Here is a 19,620-nt window from a genome sequence, read left to right on the forward strand (position 1 = left end):
CTTGTATCTTGTGACCTTGCTAAGCTTGCCTATAATGCTATTAGATTTTTTGTGGATTCCTTAGTATTTTCTACATGCAAGATAACAACTCTGGGAAAGGATGATTTTAGTTCTTCCTTTCCAATCTTCATGCCTTGAATTTCTTTTTCTTGTCTTAGCTGCACTGGCCAGAGTCTCTGGGACAATGGTGAATAGAAGTGGGGAGTGGACAATCCTCATCTTGTTCCTGGTTCTATCAGTTTTCTATTGCTGCTTAACAAAGAACCATATGCTTAGTGGCTTTTTTTTTTTTTTTGGTAAGTTTATTGATATTTATTTACATTAAGAAAGAATGAAAAATACTTTGAGAATATTCACGACATATGGTGTTTCTAGCTTTCAGGTATTTTGTTTCATGCCGTACTTTTACACTGACAATAATACTTCAATACACGGAGGGAAACAGATATGGGAGGTTTTGCCCATCCAGTTAGAAAACAGTGGAGAGACACTCAAATTCAAAGTGAACAGCAATGCGCTTCAGTCTACAGCCCCAGGAGGCAAGAAGCACAAAGACCACCACCACTGGGCGGGGGCCCACTGTGCAGCTGGTTTCATAATTGCCAAAGCTGACTCTTAAGACTGGACGGGGCCCTAAGAAATTACTAGTAGCTCATCCTCTGAAGGTCCTCAGATAGGCTTTATTATTCTAGACATTTAAATGCAAATTGGCTGGACTACAAATTCTTGGGAAACTTAGCTTTGGCATTTCCTGATTGGCAATCTCTTTAAATATCCAAACCTAACACTGTATTTAACTTACTTCTCAGACCCCAAATTGCTCAAAAACATTATCTCCAGATTATTGTAGAAGTTCCATCTTTTTCCTTTAGGAAACTTCTGAGTTCTAAAAATAAGCTCTTCTAAATATGGCTACTAATTTAATGTCATCTCAAAAAAGCAAAATAGTAAATCAAGAATTGTAGTTTTCCATGGCTAACTCCAGGCCAGATGGAAAAATGCTAACTCTCCCTAAACGGTAAAAAATTATAATAAAGATGTTGGCCATACAAAATATGAAAGATTCCAAGTATCAGTTAATTGCTAATGCAATATTTAAAAGTTACTAAGTCTATTATAAAAGTCTACTTATAAATTAATATTATAAAGACTTCTAAATTAATTGCTACTGCAATTTTAAAAATTCATCGATAAATTGCTATATTAATCTAATCACCCATTATATTTTCAGAAACCACAATTTTAAGACTTCTTACAGAAATAATTAGGTGGGGGCATTTACTACGGAAACAGCAGTGTGTAACAAATGCTAACAGCTGTTGAGAGGTATGACAGATGGCCAGTTAATGTTTAAAACTTAGTTGTCAAAGTTTGGCAGAGAGATGTGTCATTTAACAACGTTTTGTAACACTGGTGATTTACAAACTAAACATTTATTATTTTAATAGGAAAATTTATACTAGAAACTGAGAAGACTGAAAACTACTACCAAATAATATTTGTAAAACGTTTTTAATCTGAAAAACGTGGCTTTTCAGTCCATCAAAAACTCACCCACCCACTGACCTTCCAATGTATCACATACAAATTCCAACCCATAACTGATTCAAAATATCATTACAAGACATAAATAACACTTTAACACCAATTCCCAATAAAGCATAATTAATGGATGACAGGGTAACATTTCATTATTTTATATTAGATTTGTGTAATTTGCACTCACACGTGAAGAATTAATTCAGGGTTAAATCAGTTTTCCATGCTGTACCGGGTTGAATATTGTCCTTCACTCAAAATTTATGTTTACCCAGAACCTCAGAATGTGACCTTATTTGGAAATAAGTGTCTTTATAGATGTAATTAATTAAGATGATGTCATACTGGATTAGGGTGTCCAATGACTGGTGTCCTTCTAAGAAGGCTATGTAAATACACAGACACACACGCACAGAGAATGACATGTGATGACGGAAGCAGAGACTGGAATGATGCATCTACGAGTCAAGGAATGCCAAGGATTGCAGGCAACCACCAGAAACTGGAAGAGACAAGGAAGGATTCTTCCCTGGATCCTTTGGAGGGAGCATGCCCCTGCCAATGCCTTAATTTAGGACTTTCCAGCCTCCAGAACTATGAGACAATCAATTTCTGTTGTTTTAAGCCACACAACATGTGGTACTTTGTTATGGCAGTCCTAGTAAACTAATGTCAAATTGTACTTTACTAATTGATCTATACATTTCATACGAAGATCATCTTAGCACCAGTGCTTTTAATTTTTAAATACAGGCATACTGCAACGAGCTGGACCAAGCAGTTCCTCATGCCTCTGTATTTCTTCCCACAAAATGAGAAGCTGCGTATGTGTGCCAGGCTGGAACTACTTAGATAGCAAATATTTAGAGTTTTCTGTATCAGTTTCTAACTACAGATTAAACTAAATGTGTTTTACTCAAATTCAAAAGCTTTCAGAAAGCATTTCCCTTTCAGTAGAATTACAGTACTTCTCCATTTTAATGTAAATGTTTCAGTTTGGCAGTTTTGTTTCCTCTAAACAAATTCTAATAATGCCTCTTCAAATTTTGAGCTTGTTATTATTTTAAGAACATGACCAGAAAAAATAAAGTCATAGATAATCTTTAGTTTTTCTTAGGAACTTAATCCTGTTTCTTTTTGTCAGCCTTAAAATTATGGCTTCATACCTAGCTATTTAGAATGTTATTGAGTTAACAGAATTAACATAAAAATGGTAAAGATATTTCCTAAAATGGCTCAGTGGGATTAATTAGCCTTAATTAATCCATGGTCCATGAAACTATGCCCCCTGGGTGTCCCTACTTGGAATCCTTAAAAAGGAATTCATGCCGGGGCAATGACTCATGCCTGTAATCTCAGCACTTTGGGAGGCCGAGGCAGGAGAACTGCTTGAGCCCAGGAGTTTGAGACTAGCCTGGTAGCCTGGGCAAACATGGTGAGACCTGTCTCTTAAAAAAAAAAAGGCTGGGTGTGGTAGTGCACCTGTGGTCCAGTTACTTGGGTGGTTGAGGTAGGAGGGTGCTTGAGCTCAGAAGGTCGAGGCTACAGTGAGCCAGCCTGGGAGAGCCCTGTCTTAAACAAAAAACAAACAACAAACAAAAAAAGGCAGAAGAATTCGTTTTGATTCTGCAAAACAAAACAATTCCAAATCAACCATGGTATGTGGAACATAGGAAGAAAGAAAAATGAAAGGCCCAGTTTTTTTTGACAGAGTCTTGCCCTGTCTCCCAGGCTACCGTGCAGTGGTGTGATCTTAGCTCACTGCTACGTCCACCTCCTGGGTTCAAGCGATCCTCCTGCCTCAGCCTCCCAAGTAGCTGGGACTACAGGTGTGCGCCACCATGCCTAGTTAATTTTTGTATTTTTAGTAAAGACAGGGTTTTATCATGTTGGCCAGGCTGGTCTCAAACACCTGACCTCAAGTGATCCTCCCGCCTCGACCTCCCAAAGTACTGAGATTATAGGAGTGAGCCACTGCACCCAGCCTGAAAGTCCAAAGTTTTAACAGCTGCTCCCCAAGAGTTGGTCATAGCCATTTTTCTTCCTTAATGTATACCACAAACATTTAAATATTAAAAATTTTTAAATGATTAGATTTCTCTATATGGCATTCACTTGAATTCTTCATTGATTATATTATTAAAATGTAGCCTGTTAGCTGTGAAATGAGCTTAATAAGCCTTATTTATGGGATGTAGGGTATGAGGGCAAATTCTAATGATGGTTTATTTCATTCATGATGATTAAGCTTTCATTAATTCATTCATTCATTCATTTTTGAGACGGAGTCTCGCTCTGTTGACCAGGCTAGAGTGCAGTGGCATGATCTCGGCTCACTGCAATCTCCACCTCCTGGGTTCAAGTGATTCTCCTGCGTCAGCCTCCTAAGTACCTGGGATTACGGGTGCCCACCACATTTTTGTATTTTTAGTAGAGATGGGTTTCACCATGTTGGTCAGGCTGGTCTCGAACTCCTGACCTCAGGTAATCCGCCTGCCTTGGCCTCCCAAAGTGCTGGGATTACAGGCGTGAGTCACCGTACCTGGCCTAAACTTTCATTTAGAAATAGCTCAGTTTGGAGATTCAGAACCACATGCATGCAAATATTGTCCAGGGCTCGGCCTCATAGTCATTAATTTGACTGGAGTTCATGTATGGCACCTGTTTACAAAATTCAGAAGATACTGCACCTTTTTTTTTTTTTTTTTTTAGAGATAGAGTCTCACTTTGTTGCCGAGGTTGGAGTGCAGTAGTGTGATCATGGCTCACTGCACCCTTGAATTCCTGGGCTCAGGTGATCCTTCAGCCTCAGCCTCCAGAGTAGCTGGGACCACAGGCATACACCACCATGCCCAGCTACTTTTTAAATTTTTTGTAGAGATGGGGTCTTGCTTTGTTGCCCAGGCTGGTCTTGAGCTCCTGGGCTCAAGTGATCCTCCCACAATGACCTCCCAAAGTGCTGGGATTACAGGTGTGAGCCACTACTCCTGGTCTTATACTGCATCTTTTTAATAGGCATGGTTCATTTTCAGTCCAACAGCTCCTCTTTCAAATTGACCTGCACTGACAGGGCAGATGCCAATAAGGCAGATACTTCTTTATAATGTAAACAAATGCAAAGGAAAGTTAAGTATGTTTTTCTCACTAACATCTAAGAATCTCTTCTGAAATTGTGACAATTTATACCAAACAGTGCAGCAGTTATTCGTGTCTGAATAGCTGCCCCTTTCTTTGTATAAGCCAGTAATGTTCCTGCATCTCCCCTGCAATCTTGAGCTTGATGTGCTCAGATACCTTGTTATATCAATAAGAAAAAATACAACTTTGAAACCAATTTGGGCTTCTCTCAGTGTTTAAATTACAAAAAGTCTTTGTTACAAAAAGTCCTTGATTCAAAAGAAGGTCAGTAAATCTACCTGGCAATGACCTAACCACTGACCACAATAAAATAAACAAAATCTCCACACACTGCTGCAGCCTTTTCTAAATATTGCACTAACTAGTTCTAGTAAAGGGTATAAACTTCAGTGGGAAATACACAATTGTGAAAACTTTCTGCAGCAATGACAGTGAATAGATACTACTTAAGATAAATTACACTAAAGAGAAGACCCAATTCCTTATCTTCCTGAGCACATTTCTAAACTATGTTCCTCAGCTCTCACATCCAGGTGGGCACGTGACTAGCAGTTGCCAAGGAATGTGAGATAAACCCATTTCCAAGCTTGACCCTGCAAGATTCTCCATGTTCTCTCTTCTCTCATTTGCTGGCTAGGAACAAAGGATACAGTAGAAGATTCCAAGACTTTGGGAAATAGCAGTGTGACCTAGTGGAAGAGGCCTGGGTCTCTGAATGACGGTGTGGAAAAGAACTCCCTCATCTACCTGCATTGGACCGTGAAGTGAGCAAGAAGTAAACTTCTATTCTGTTAAGCCACTCAAATTTTAGAATCACATGTTATAACAGTTAGTCAGCCCTAATTAATATGTACACTATATACAAAGGCCAAACTAGCTATGAAAATCTGATAATTAATTTGAACTGACCACATTTGGGGAAAGAAGCAACTGTTAGATACCTACGGCTGCATTTAGTGTGAAGCTGAAGCATAATGCAACAAACACTCTTAGCTGAGCTTTTCCCAAACTGGTCCTCATCAAAACAGAACTCAACAGGATTGTGAATAAAAGTTCTGTGCCCAAATTAGTTTGAGAAATGCTGATAAAGAAAGTTAAAAAGGTTTCTTTGCTTTAGATCATCTCAGAGCATCAATATACCAATGCCCACTGTGGATCTGTATAAAAAGACTAAAGAATGTAGCATTTCCCAAACTTATTTAGTCAATAAATAATTTAACCAATAAATTTAAGATCTACTTCCCCCTCCCACCATGGCAACACCCATAGCAACCTCCCAGAGCAATGCTCTGTAGAACACATTCTGAGAAATTTTGCTTTAGTTTCATTTACATCATATGGTGAATTATTCAGCACCAAACAGTTCTAGGTACCCCAAAGCAAGTATGATTCTCTCATTAAGGGAAGATTTTTCTTGCAAAAAGACTAACATGTTCAAACACCATCAAAACCACCCAAGAGTTTTCATTGTTGAAGTGAACCAAGTTCTCTAAGAAAGGTATTTTACTTAAAATGTGACTGAAATGAAAATGGTCAGCTTCTGTTTTTTCTTTTGTATCCCAGTCTGCTGTCAGTGGAGCCTGTAATATTTAAAGATGGAGTATATGCTTATGTTTTAAGGAGAAGACATTGAATCTATGGAACAAAACAATGTTAAATATGAAATGTGTGTGGGAATACAGCCTATTGCACAGTATCTCATTTGCTTTTCTCTCTCCTATACTCATGCTGGAGGTATAATGTTTTAAAGTAATGTGCAAAGCAATAAAAAGTAACCACAGCTAACCTCAATGGATTCTTCTAACAGAAATATAAGATAATTCAGTAAAGTAGGATTGCATTCTACTCTTTTAAAAACTCACATACCACTTGCATGCATTATGTACATATAATTTATAAATATAAAGATATATAATTTTTTCCCCATTGTAGCCTGCTAGGCTCTATTGCATTTGTACTGTACATATACTGTATTTCTTTTTTGTTTTTTTTTGAGATGGGGTTTCGCTCTTGTTGCCCAGGCTGGAGTGCAATGGAGCGATCTCGGCTCACTGCAACCTCCGCCTCCTGGGTTCAAGCGATTCTCCTGCCTCAGCCTCCCGAGTAGCTAGGATTACAGGCATGCACCACCACAACTGGCTAATTTTGTATTTTTAGTAGAGATGGGGTTTCCCCATGTTGGTCAGGCTGGTCTCGAACTCCTGACCTCAGGTGATCCACCCGTCTTGGCCTCCCAAAGTGCTGGGATTACAGGCATGAGCCACGGTGCCCGGCCATATACTGTATTTCAATCATGAATTTTTGATGGATGATTTCCCACATTTCTCATAGACTTAAGGCAACTGAAAAGGACTGTTACGATAGACATCTGAGAATTCATGTAAAGCAAAAAGGTATGCTAAATATTCAATTTCTTTTTTTTTTTTTTGAGACAGAGTCTTGCTTTGTCACCCAGGCTGCAGTGCAGTGGTGTGATCTCGGCTCAGTGCAGCCTCCGCCTCTCAGGTTCAAGTGATTCTTGTGCCTCCGCCTCCTCAGCTCAGTCCTAACTGGGACTACAGGCACGCGCCACCACGCCCGGCTAATTTTTGTATTTTTAGTAGAGACAAGGTTTCACCACGTTGGCCAGGATGGTCTTGGTCTCCTGACCTCCTGATACGCCCGCCTCGGCCTTCCAAAGTGCTTGGACTACAGGCGTGAGCCACCGTGCCTGGCCAATATTCAATTCACCAAAAAACAAGAATAATAAAAAGACAGACTTACATCTAGTAGCGTGTGAAGATGCTGATCCTGGAAAACACTGTGTAGAAAATCTAGGTCCTTTTCACTGCAGTCTGTAAGTGCATGAATCTCTTCCAGGCTGTCCAGCACCTGTGAGACTGCTCCTAAGGGGGACAAACAGAAAAGAAACAGCCAGTATAGAAAGTCAATGTCAAACTAACTTTTTTAACCTAAATCTTACACTTAAGAACAATGAATTCATATCAGAACTTCAAAGGCTAGTGTCTTTACTGAAGGATAGACTTAAATGAGTTTCATATCATTTAAGGACACTATTTTCAGAGAGTTCATGTTCTTATTAAATGTATTTGTGTGCTCTTCATTTTTCAAAAGAAACTGCAGCTTATTTGAATTAATGAAATTTATCAAGTATAACCTAAGCACTAGAAGATCTGGACACAGCAAGTTTTATGTCAGGAAGAGAGTATGGGTTTCAGGACTCCAAGATGTTTTGAAATATTATAGAAACAAGATTGGCCTTTTACCCAGGTGCATTCCATCAAGAACTGAAGGTAAAGCCAGCTGTAGATACAAGGAACAGACCTTCAACTGGGAACTCCTGCTGCTTAAAATAGGCTTCTTAGTTTTTAAGACTCGAACTTTAGTTAACAAAAATCCCAGTCCACTCCTTTTTTTCTCCTTTACATACAGACTCAAGAGACCCAAAGTCATTCTCATTCTGTTTTACTCTTACCCTTCTTACTCAGAAGACAAAGTATAGGTACACTGACACTTCCAAATACCATATTAAATTTCAAGGCAAATCATTTTTGTAGGGCAAAGCAAATGGAAGTGCCATCACTTTAAGTTTCTTCTCATAACCAGGAAACCAGGCAGATGTCAGTAGGGAAAGATACATAATGAGGAGTAACAAAGCCATTTACACAGCCTTAAAAAAAAGATCAGCCTCTTTTACATTGCAGGCAATATGCAGAATACACATACATACTCCACAAAAAAAGAGCTCCAAGGAGCTAAGCTTCAGAACATTAGTACACAGTAGAGAAAGTCTAAGAATAAGTGTCTCATTGCACATTCAAGTCTTTGGATCAGTGGTTCTCAACCAGGGGCAATTTTGTTACCCAGGTGGACATTTCGCAATGTTTAGAGATATTTTTGGTTGTTACAACTACAGCGGGAGGGCGGCTATTGCTGTCTAGTGGGTAGAGGTCAGGGATGCTGCTGAATATCCTACAATACCCAGGACAGCCCCCGCAACAAAGAATTATCTGGCTCAAAATGTCAGTACTGCTGTGGTTGAGAAATTATATTTTTGATAAAGATAAAAATCTTTATGCTCCAGAACTCTGTTTCTAATTCTTCCTGACTTAGACCTCATCCATTCACATGCAATTATTGGTGAGAATATATATCAGTACCACTTTTCCAGAAAGCAATTGGTAACATATATCAAAAAGCCTTAAAAATGTTCATGCACTTCGATTTAGTAATTCCATTTACAAAAACCCACCTTAAGGAAAAAAATGGGAGATTTATATATAATGATATTATCATACAAAATGGAAAATAAATCTAATAGAGGATGATTACATAGGTTATAGAATATCCATATAATGGAATATGTAGCCAAATGAAAATTGTTTTTGAAGAATTTCAAAGACATAGAGAAATCTTCATGATATAGAATTCAAGAAAGCAGAATGCAAAACTATATAAACTGTATATTCCCAGTTACGATAAAAAACCAAACAAAACATATATGCAAACTCAGGAAAAACAAAAAACAGAATGAAACACAGCAAAAGTGTTACAGTCATTATCTTTACTGTCCTATTTCTATTTCATTCTGTTCTTGTCCATACTTTCCAAGTTTTTCTACAATAGCAAAAAAAAAAAAAAAAAAAAAAAAAATGCTATATAAGGTACTGATTTTTGTAGCTCTATTTAATTATGTTAAAGATTTGGGTCTTAAGCCACATACTGTGTGGTTGGTTGTCCACGTGGAAATTACTGTAGCTGTTTTTTAAAATTTGACATTTTGAGATAATTGTAGATTCACATGCAGTTGTAAAAGAAAATAACACAAAGGTCTCATGTACTCTTTACCCAGTTTCCTCCAATAGTAACATCTTGCAAAACTGTAGTACAATATCACAACCTGGATATTGACATTGATACAGTCAAGCTATAAAACATTCCATTACCACAAGGATCCCTCATACTGCCTTTTTATAGCCATGCTCATTTCCCTCCTACTCTATCCCTTCCTAACCTGTGGCAACTACTAATCTGTTCTCCATTTCTACAATTTTGTCATTTTGATAATAAATGAGGCTCCTATTCTGGGCATACTGCCTATGGGGTAGCCCTGGTCTGCAAGGAGGAGTCCCTCTAAAAATTAAAAAATAAAATAAAATAAAAAGAATAAATGAAATCATACAGTATGTAACCTTCTGGGACTGCATTTTTTCACTTAGCATAATTATCTGGGGCTTCATCCAGGTTGTTGCGTGGATGTACCAGTTTGTTTGACCATTCGTCTGTTGAAGGAACTATGGATAATTTTTTTTTTTTTTTTTTTTGAAACAGAGTCTCGTTCTGTTGCCCAGGCTGGAGTGTAGTGGCATGATCTTGGCTCACTGTAACCTCTGCCTCCCAGGTTCAAGCGAGTCCCCTGCCTCAGCATCCTGAGTAGCGGGGATTACAGGTGCGTGCCAACATGCCCAGCTAATTTTGTATTTTTAGTAGAGATGGGGTTTCACCACGTTGGTCAAGTTGGTCTCGAACTCCTGACCTCGTGATCCGCCCGCCTTGGCCTCCCAAAGTGCTGGGATTACAGGCGTGAGCCACTGCGCCTGGCCTGGATAATTTTTTTTTTTGAGGCAGGGTCTTGCTCTGTTGCCCAGGTTGGAGTGCAGTGGCACAATCTCGGCTCACGGCAACCTCGACCTCCTGTGCTCAAGTGATCCTCCCACCTCAGCCCCCCGAGTAGCTGGGACCACTACACCCATCTAAGTTTTGTATTTTTTGTAGAGATGGGGTTTTGCCATGTTGCCCAGGCTGGTCTTGGACTCCTGAGCTAAAGCGATCCGTCTGCCTTGAGCTCCCAAAGTGCTGAGATTATAGGCGTGAGCCACCATGCCCGGCTGGATGATATTAAATTTTGAATTATGCCTGCCAGGCTATTGGTATCCTTTCACTGAAAACATTAAGTGGATATTAAGTGGGATAAAAGAGATAAATGGCAGAAATCAGTCCTCATCTCCTCTGTTATTCCTAAAGAGGTATTAACCCAATCCACTTCCTTCTACCTGATCTTCTCAGGATTTTTACTTTGTTCAGAGAGCCCCCCCCCCCCATCAAAAAATCTGGAAATTAGTTAAAAGCCAATTTTCTCTTCATCCTTTACTGAAAGCCTTGGAAAGCAAGAGATGATGTGAAGAAATTAGTCCCAAATGTCCCACTGAACCCCTGACCCCAGCATGTCATCAACAACAGAATTAAATGATGCTAGGTTTATCAAGTTACTAAAGCCAGTTCTGAACTTCTGGACTTATGAAACCACAATAACAAAAATACTAATCGAGTGCTTCCTTTGTATATTAAAAAATTCAGCTGATACCACAGAAACCTAATTATCATCTTCACTCAGTTATCTCAGTGAAATCTTACTGAGTTTTTTTTTTTCTTTTTTTTTGAGACAGAGTCTCACTCTGTCACCCAGACTGGAGTTCAATGGCATGATCTCAGCTCACTGCAACCTCTGCCTCCTGGGTTCAAGTGATTCTCGTGCCTCAGCCACCCAAGCAACTGGGACTACAGGTTACCACGCCCGGCTAATTTTTGTATTTTTAGTAGAGATGGGGTTTCACCATGTCGGCCAGGCTGGTCTCAAACTCCTGGGCTCAAGTGATCCGCCTGCCACAGCCTCCCAAAGTGCCGGGACTACAGGCCTGAGCCACTGTGCCCGGCCTTTTACCAGCATTGCTCGTGCTGATATATAGTTTATGTAGCAGTTTATTAATAATATCAGATTAAAGCAAAAATAACCTTTTATCAAGTGAATACTAAGATGGTCAGTCTCAAGACCAGGAAGCAATTTTGGCTGTACCAGACCAGAGATGTATCATTTGTTGGTCTGTGAACTTCCCAAGTGCTCCATGCCATTCCTGTACCACCAGCGCACTCCATGAGTTACTTACGTGTGTGCTTGTTCACTCTTTTTTTCCCTTAGCTGTAAGGTCCTTAAGGCAGCTCTTTATTTTATTCATTTTATAATATCTACAAAGTATGCACTGAATTAAGTACTTAAGGAAACATTAACAGCAGCTCCCAATTCTTGAGTGTTTATTATGTTCCAGGAACATCCTCAGGACAACACAGTAAGGCAGATATATTATCCCACCTTCTAGATAGGGAACTGAGCTTCAGAAGGGTCATGGAAGGCCATAGCTAGTAAATGGTGGAGCCAGGACTCAATCCTGGGTTTGTTTGGCTTCAAAGTCCATGTTTTGCCTAACTTACTACACTAATAGGCTATGCTAGAAAACATACGGGAAACCTTCAACAAGAAGTTGTGTGGTTTATGCATGAATATGGAGGTTGGAAAAGAACTTGAACAATGCCCTATTGGGTCAGACAATAACCAAAATCTATTTTTTTTTTTTTTTTCCTGAGACAGAGTTTCACTCAGTTGCCCAGGCTGGCGTACGGTGGCATGATTTCAGCTCACTGCAACCTCCGCCTCCTGGGTTCAAGCAATTCTCCTGTCTCAGCCTTCCAAGTAGCTGGGATTACAGGCGCACACCACCACGCCCAGCTAATTTTTTGTGTTTTTAGTAGAGACGGGGTTTCACCATGTTGGCCAGGCTGGTCTCGAACTCCTGACCTTGGGTGATCCGCCCGCCTAGGCCTCCCAAAGTGTTGGGATTACTGGCGTGAGCCACAGCGCCCGGCCCCAAAATCTTTATTGAATATTCCTGCTTTTTGCTAGGTACTAGGCAAGGGCTTCAGAGAAATCAGAGATATGATCACTGGCCCTGAGGAAGGGGCTCTCAGACTGGTGTGTGAAGTAGGCATATTATACCCTGAAGTAAACGATATAGAAGAGGTAAAAACAAACTGACACACAGGCTGCCTAGGGAGGAGTTGGGGAGCCGCAGAGAGGTAGATGAGCAGGAATTCACCACCCCCACACAGGATCAAAGCTGTGTTGACAGGACCAGCAGATACTTTGCTGGAAAGCACAAAGGCATCTGTTAGCAGGCATTTAGAGTAGGCAAGAGCCACAATTCCAACAGGTCTATTAAACCTCCTTGGATCTGTCACCTCTTCTGAACTGATTTATAGTCTTATCTTGTACCCAAATATGATTAACTTGATGGGTTCTCAATCATGAAAAGAAGCATTTCCCTAGTTGTACTCAAGTTGTCTATTTCAAGCTCTGAAAAGTGCCCCTATTTTTAAGTTTCCGTAATTAGGCAGAAAAATTAGAGTTTTTATTCCATTTCTCCTTCATCTTTTCAAATGGAATAAATACATATTTTTGGCTTAACCTCAAAATCGGTCTTCACCCTTGATTATTTTAACACCTTCCATTAACACCTGTTCTAGTTCCGTTATTTCTTTCTTTGGGTATGACAAACAGAACCACAGAACACATTCTTGGTTGGATAGATGTGTGTATAATTGATATCTGTAGTTCAGTACCAACCATCTAAAAATCCCATGGTGTTTCAATTCATTATAAGATATAAATAGACACAAAGACACTTCTCGGGCTTTTCCATTGCTATTTGTTTTAGATTTTAAACCCCGAGGCAGTAGTGATTATTAATATAACACATGCAGCACATGCTAATTAAGATGTTACTAGTCTTCATTTTGAAGATCAATACTGCCACATATAACTATTTTTCTCAAAGACTAAAAAGGCTGTTTTTCCTATAAAACCTCTGAATAAACTTGTAACTATCTTGAAAACAAAATCAATCAATAAAAAGTATACAAGTTCACCTCAGAGGGCAGTTGATTTAATGGCAGGACTGTAGGTATCCTATTTACCTCTGTATTCTGGGGTGTACTTTGCAGAGTGCTTTGTACCAAGACACTTCATAAAATGGCCTGATTAAAATGATTTTTTTCTGAGTAAATTCTGAAGAATTGAAAACAAAGTATGAGAAAGACTTAACCACAGAAAACAATTTCTTTTATAGTACTGTTTCCTTAAAGCCACATTTGAAATTATTTTAATACTTATATTTGTATTAACAGCTTATAATTTCCAAAGTGCTTTTACACTTACTACCTTATGTGATTCCACAATAACCCTGTCTCTGCAGGCAAGTGTTTTTTTGTTTTGAGACAGGCTCTTGCTCTGTCACCTAGGCTGGAGTGTAGTGGCGTGATCCTGGCTCACTGCAGCCTCGACCTTCTGGGCTTGAGCAATCCTTCCACCTCAGCCTTCCAAACAGTTGAGACTACAGGCACGCTACCATGCCTGGATAATTTTTTTAAAAGTTTTTTGTAGAGATGGGGGTCTCTCTCTGTTGCCCAGGCTATTCTCAAATTCCTGGGCTCAAGCAATCCTCCTGCCTCAGCCTCCCAAAGTGCTGGGATTATAGGCATTGAGCCACCGTGCTTGGTCAGCAAGTGTTTTTATATTTGAAAAACCAGAGGCTCAGTAGGGTTAAATAACCTTTCCAAGGGTCACAGGCAATAAGCAGAAGATCAAATCCTAGAACCCAGGTCTCTGACTCCTAATTCAGTGTTCCTTCCATAATAGACTGTCCCCCACCCACAAAATCATGTTTTATCCTCAGCAATGCACCAGAATGATTTGCATTTGGTAATGAGGTGATGTCCAATTTCTTTTTTTTTTTTTTTTTTTTGAGACGGAGTCTCGCTCTGTCGCCCAGGCTGGAGGGCGGTGGTGTGATCTCGGCTCACTGCAAGCTCCGCCTCCCGGGTTCATGCCATTCTCCTGCCTCAGCCTCCCGAGTAGCTGGGACTATGGGCATCCACCACAACACCTGGCTAATTTTTTTTTTTTGTATTTTTAGTAGAGAGGGGGTTTCACCGTGTTAGCCAGGATGGTCTCAAACTCCTGACCTCGTGATCCACCCGCCTCGGCCTCCCAAAGTGCTGGGATTACAGGCGTGATGTCTAATTTCTATTCTCTCTTTAATTTCAATTTGATTTACCATATAAGGTTTTTTCCTAGCCCTTGGTCCAAACTTCCACATTCATGAACTTATTAGATACTATAATGCCCTGCCTTCAGAATAGTATTTTGTTTTCATAATTCATTTGGCAATAAAGTTTGTATCTAAAAATCAGGTTTATAATCATACTTTTTTTTTTTTAATAGAGATGGGCTCTCACTATGTTGTGCAGGCTGATCTCAATCTCCTGGCCTCAAGCAATCCTCCCACCCCAGCCTCTCAAAGTGCTGGCAAGGCATGAGCCACCATGACTGGCCTGCACATTTTAACTTTGAATACTTCTACTTTTTCAAATAATCTCACCAGCACAAACAAGTTTTTCAAAAGTTTTCTGCTACTATTATGAAATAATAGTCAAAAAAAGCATAAATATGTCAACTGTTTAAAAAATGTTTCTAAGTCTATTTCTTTAAAGAGAAATATGCTTTTAAGGTCAATAAAAGCTTTGAGTCTAGAATAATCTCATTACAAGAGTGGAAGTCTCATAAAAAGGTTGACCAAGTAAAAATAACCCAAAAGGAGGACAGACAAATAAACAGTCAAATGTTTAGACTAAAAAGTTCTCAGTGTTAAAGTACGCTGAGTATGTCTTAAAAGTTTTTCCCCTTACATTTTACTACGAAAAGCTTCAAACATACAGAAAGTTTGAAAGAATCGTGCCCACCACCTAGATCCTACATATGTTGACAGTTTGCTGTATTTGCTTTATCACATGTCTACCCATCTATCCATCAGTTCACGTATTTTTCATTCATTTCACATTAAATGGCAGTGGCCAGCATTAGCACACTTCACCCTTAAAGACTTCAGCAAAGATTGCAATGCTTATTTTTCTCTGAGGTATTTTTTTTTCATTTTTTTTTTCATTTACGTAGAATGAAATACACAAATCTTAAGTGTACCATTCAATGAGTTTTGATATACTCAGGTTTTCACTGTAATTGTTTCAATAAAGATTTGTGTATTTCTTTTTTTAAAAAATAGTACAAACTTTATTCATAAATAAAACTTCATAAAGATAAAAGCAGGGACATTTCCTGTTTTTAAAAGGGAATAGTGTAAGGCAGTATGCCATCTTATTTAAAATCACAAGTTAGGTTTTTCAGATGGATGACAGTTGAGATCATTAAATCCCATTCCTGCTTCTCAGATTTTCACAAAATAACACATTAAATTCTCAATGTGTGTGTATTTCTTAATTTACAATGTATAGCTATGAAACTCAGCATCACTGAGCAAATCTAGAATCTGAATCTAGCCTAGCTTCTTCTAAGAGTAATCAATACCTTTTCTATTATATTAGTGATCAATTAACACATTATATTATTACACACACACACATTATCACCTACTCAATCAAAGCCCCTCCTTGCAAGCACAATACTTTTTTAAAAAAATCTGCTTACTAAGGTATACTGTTTTAAGTTAAAATTCGCCATTTAAGTGTACACTGTCATCACTTCAAAAAAGTTCTCTCTTGTCCCTTTGCAGCCAATCTCTTCCCTCTATCACCACACCCTGTTCAATATCTTTTATTCCCACTGCACAAAGCAAATTTTTTGTTATCAATCAAGTTATAAGCAATAATGAATCCTGTAATGGAAACTGTATTTTGGACATAAGCATCTGTGCCATATCCAACTAAAGTTATGAAAACTTACATATGGTGATACATGCTTTAGAGTCTCCATATGTAGATTATGGTACAGATACCTTGAAATTTATTAAAGGAAGTAAACTCTGCATATGTATTCTGTCAGCGTATAGATGTTACAATCTCTAATGCCATTATGATTATTAAAATAGTCTATGCTTCCAAATAGAAACATCTTCGAGCACAGATTTTTCAAAGTACTTTAATAACATTCTGCTATTAAGTACCCACTCGTGTAAAGCTTTACAACTAAGGAAAATCACTACTGATACATCCAAGATGCCCATTTTCAAATAACATGACAGGTTGGCTGATTAAAAAAAAAAAAAAAAAAAAAGAGGAGTGCTAAATCTAGACGGGAAGAATCTTACATTTTAATAGTTATTAATTTGTACGTGGTGGGCAGCCTCTAAGATGGGCCCCAGTAACCTGGTCTCCTGGTATTTCCACCCTTGTGTAATCAATCCCCTCCCCTGGAGTGCAGGCTGGACTGACTGACTCATTTCTAATGAACAGAATAGCGCAGAAGTGGTAAGACGTCACTATGAGATTAGGCTGTAAAGACTGTGTCTTCAGTCTTGGGCACTCTCTCTCACTTTTGCCCCCCTCTTTTATCTTTCGTGCTGGGAAGTGAGCTGCCATGCTGTGAACAGCCAGCCCTGTGAAGAGGACCACAGCCAGTAAGGAACTGAAGCCTGGCAACAACCATGTGAGTGAGCTTGGAAGAGGATTCCTCCTGCAGTTGTGCCTTCCGGTGAGATAGCAGCACTGGATCACAATCTCATGAGAGATCTTGAGCCAGAGGCACACAGCTAAGCCACGCCCAGATTCCTGACCCACAGAAACTGTGAGATGACAACTGCTGTTTTAAGGTAATTCATTACCCAACAATAGGTAACTAATATACTTTAAGATTTATATTAAATCAGCTGCAATTTGAGCTACAGATAACTAATGTAAGAAAATGTGAAAATGAATTCAATCATTAATACCCAGGCTTTCTCATTTATCTTTTAGGTAAAGGTTTATTTTTTTAATTAGAATTTTTATTGAGATAATTGTAGATTCACATGCACTTGTAAGAAATAATACAGAGAGATCCCTTGTATTCTTTGCTCAGTTCCCCCTTTGGTAACATTTTACAAAACTATAGTATAGTATCATAACCAGAATACTGACATTGATACAATCCACCCATCTTATTCAGATTACCTCAGTTTTACATGTACTCAACAGTGTGTACATTTCTTACATTTTAATTTTCTCCCAAACTGAAATTATGCCCCTTTGTAATTAAAATCTAGCTATTACATTATTCCTTATAAATGTTCTATCCGATGGTAAAAGTTGTTAAGAGATATCATTTCAGAATTTATTTCACAGCTCCAAATAAACTGAAAATGGACTCAGTAACAGGAAGCAATAAAGACCACTTATAGGTGATGTAATTGTCAAAGAAAAATTCACTTACCCTGAAAGTTTTCTTGAAACCAAACTCTAAAACAAATGTTACTCTTTCCCCAGAATTAATGTATTCGTATGTGAAATTCAGATGTGAAGTATTAAGTGCGGTTGAAATTTTAACACTGTCTTTTTTCCTCTTATGAAAGAAGTGAGAAGTTAATATTGTTTGTGTAACAATGCCTCAAAAATCAATATATCCAAGTTTTAATTTTATGACCAGGCAGTGTTAAAATTAATACTTAAACAACTACACATAAACAGCCAAGGAAAAAGTCAAGCTGATTACGAACCATGCAAAGCCAAACACTTTTGCATAAAAGATACACCTTAAAGGAAAACAAAGGGATACCTACTTTCTGCTGCTAGAAGTCCTAGGAGGAAGGCAGCATATGGACAAACAACAAACAGTATGATTTTAGAACAAGCAGGTTATCAAGCCACAGTTCGGCCCACTACATGAGCCACCAGAAGCATGGTCCCACAGCCGACCCCAAAGTGAGCCCTCATGTTCCATGAGTACAATCACTGGAACTGTTTGGGATTTCAGACATCAAATGTTGGGTTCTGATTCTGAATTATTTGATTTGAAATATGAGAAAAGAATATTTCGACTTTGAATTTTTTTTTTTTTTTTTTGAGATGGGGTCTCACTCTACCACCCAGGCTGGAGTACAGTGGTGCAATCTCAGCTCATTGCAACCTCTGCTTCCTGGGCTCAACCTGGCTCCCTACCCTCCTGGTAGCTAGGACTACAGGCATATGCCATCACGCCCAGCTAATTTTTGTATTTTTAGTAGAGACGGGGTTTCGCCATGTTGGCCAGGCTGGTCTCGAACTCCTGACCTCAAATGATCCACCCACTTCCACCTCCCAAAGTACTGGGATTACAGGAGTGATCCACCGTGCCCAGCCCGACTTCAAGCAATACACAGTTCATCATAAGATTAAATGAATTCTAGTAAATGCATAATGTATGAATTTCAATAATCAAAATAGAAAATTATCATTTATAGAAAAATTGTTTTACATCGTAAACAATATACCTAAACATGTTTGACTTCTTATTAGATAACAAGTTTTTAAACTGTTATTTTAAATATTCATATTTTCCTAAATGCATAGAGTATTACTCTTTTTAGTTTCCTTTCCTTTTTTTTTTCTTTGAGATGGAGTCTCGCTCTGTCACCCAGACTGGAGTGCAGTGGCACGATCTCGGCTCATTGCAACCTCCGTGTCCTGGGTTCAAGCAATTCTCTTGCCTCAGGTGGATTACAGGCGCGTGACCATCATGCCTGGCTAATTTTTGTATTTTTAGTAGAGATGGGGGTTTCACCATGTTGGCCAGGCTGGTCTCAAACTCCTGACCTCAAGTGATCCACCCACCTCGGCCTCCCAAAGTGCTGGGATTACAGGCATGAGCCACTGTGCCTGGCCCCTTTTCTTTTTTTTGAGACAGAGTTTTGTTCTGTCATCCAGTTTTGAGTGCAGTGGTGCACTTACGGCTTACTGCAGCCTGGACCTCTTGGGCTCAAGTGATCCTCCTGCCTCAGCCTCCCTAGTAGCTGGGACCACAGGTGTGTGCTACCACGCTTGGCTAATATTTTGACTTCTTACAAAGTAGAGGGTCTCCCTATGTTGCCCAGGCTGGTCACAAACTCTTAGGCTCAAGCAATCCTCCTGCCTTGGCTTCTGAAACTGTTGGGATTACAGGCATGGGCCACCATGCCTGGCTCTTTTTTTTTTTTTTTTTTTTTGAGACAGAGTCTTGCTCTGTTGTCCAGGCTGGAGTACAGTGGCAAAATCATAGCTCACTGCAGCCTCAAACTCCTGGGCTCAAGTGATCCTCTTGCCTCAGCCTCC

General features: G+C 39.1%; 2 protein-coding genes across 14 annotated transcripts in view; one reads left to right on the plus strand and one right to left on the minus strand.

The window, feature by feature from the left end:
• CASK (calcium/calmodulin dependent serine protein kinase) overlaps positions 1-19,620 on the minus strand; it is a 400,547-nt gene that overhangs the window by 87,642 nt on the left and 293,285 nt on the right. For all 8 annotated transcript variants that reach the window (XM_054470905.1, XM_054470901.1, XM_063660449.1 and 5 more), the window contains exon 11: positions 7,441-7,562. In XM_054470905.1, the coding sequence (XP_054326880.1) occupies positions 7,441-7,562 (122 nt within the window). The remainder of the gene's footprint in view (positions 1-7,440; positions 7,563-19,620) is intronic.
• GPR34 (G protein-coupled receptor 34) overlaps positions 5,420-19,620 on the plus strand; it is an 87,598-nt gene continuing 73,397 nt past the window's right edge. For 2 of the 6 annotated variants that reach the window (XM_054470910.1, XM_054470915.1), the window contains exon 1: positions 16,834-17,168. The gene's annotated coding sequence lies outside the window, so the exon portion shown is untranslated. The other 4 variants (XM_063660450.1, XM_054470912.1, XR_008496994.2 and 1 more) reach the window with 4 other exon arrangements.

The sequence above is a fragment of the Pongo pygmaeus genome, chromosome X (genome assembly GCF_028885625.2).
Source record: "Pongo pygmaeus isolate AG05252 chromosome X, NHGRI_mPonPyg2-v2.0_pri, whole genome shotgun sequence".
Taxonomy (NCBI): Eukaryota; Metazoa; Chordata; class Mammalia; order Primates; family Hominidae; genus Pongo; species Pongo pygmaeus.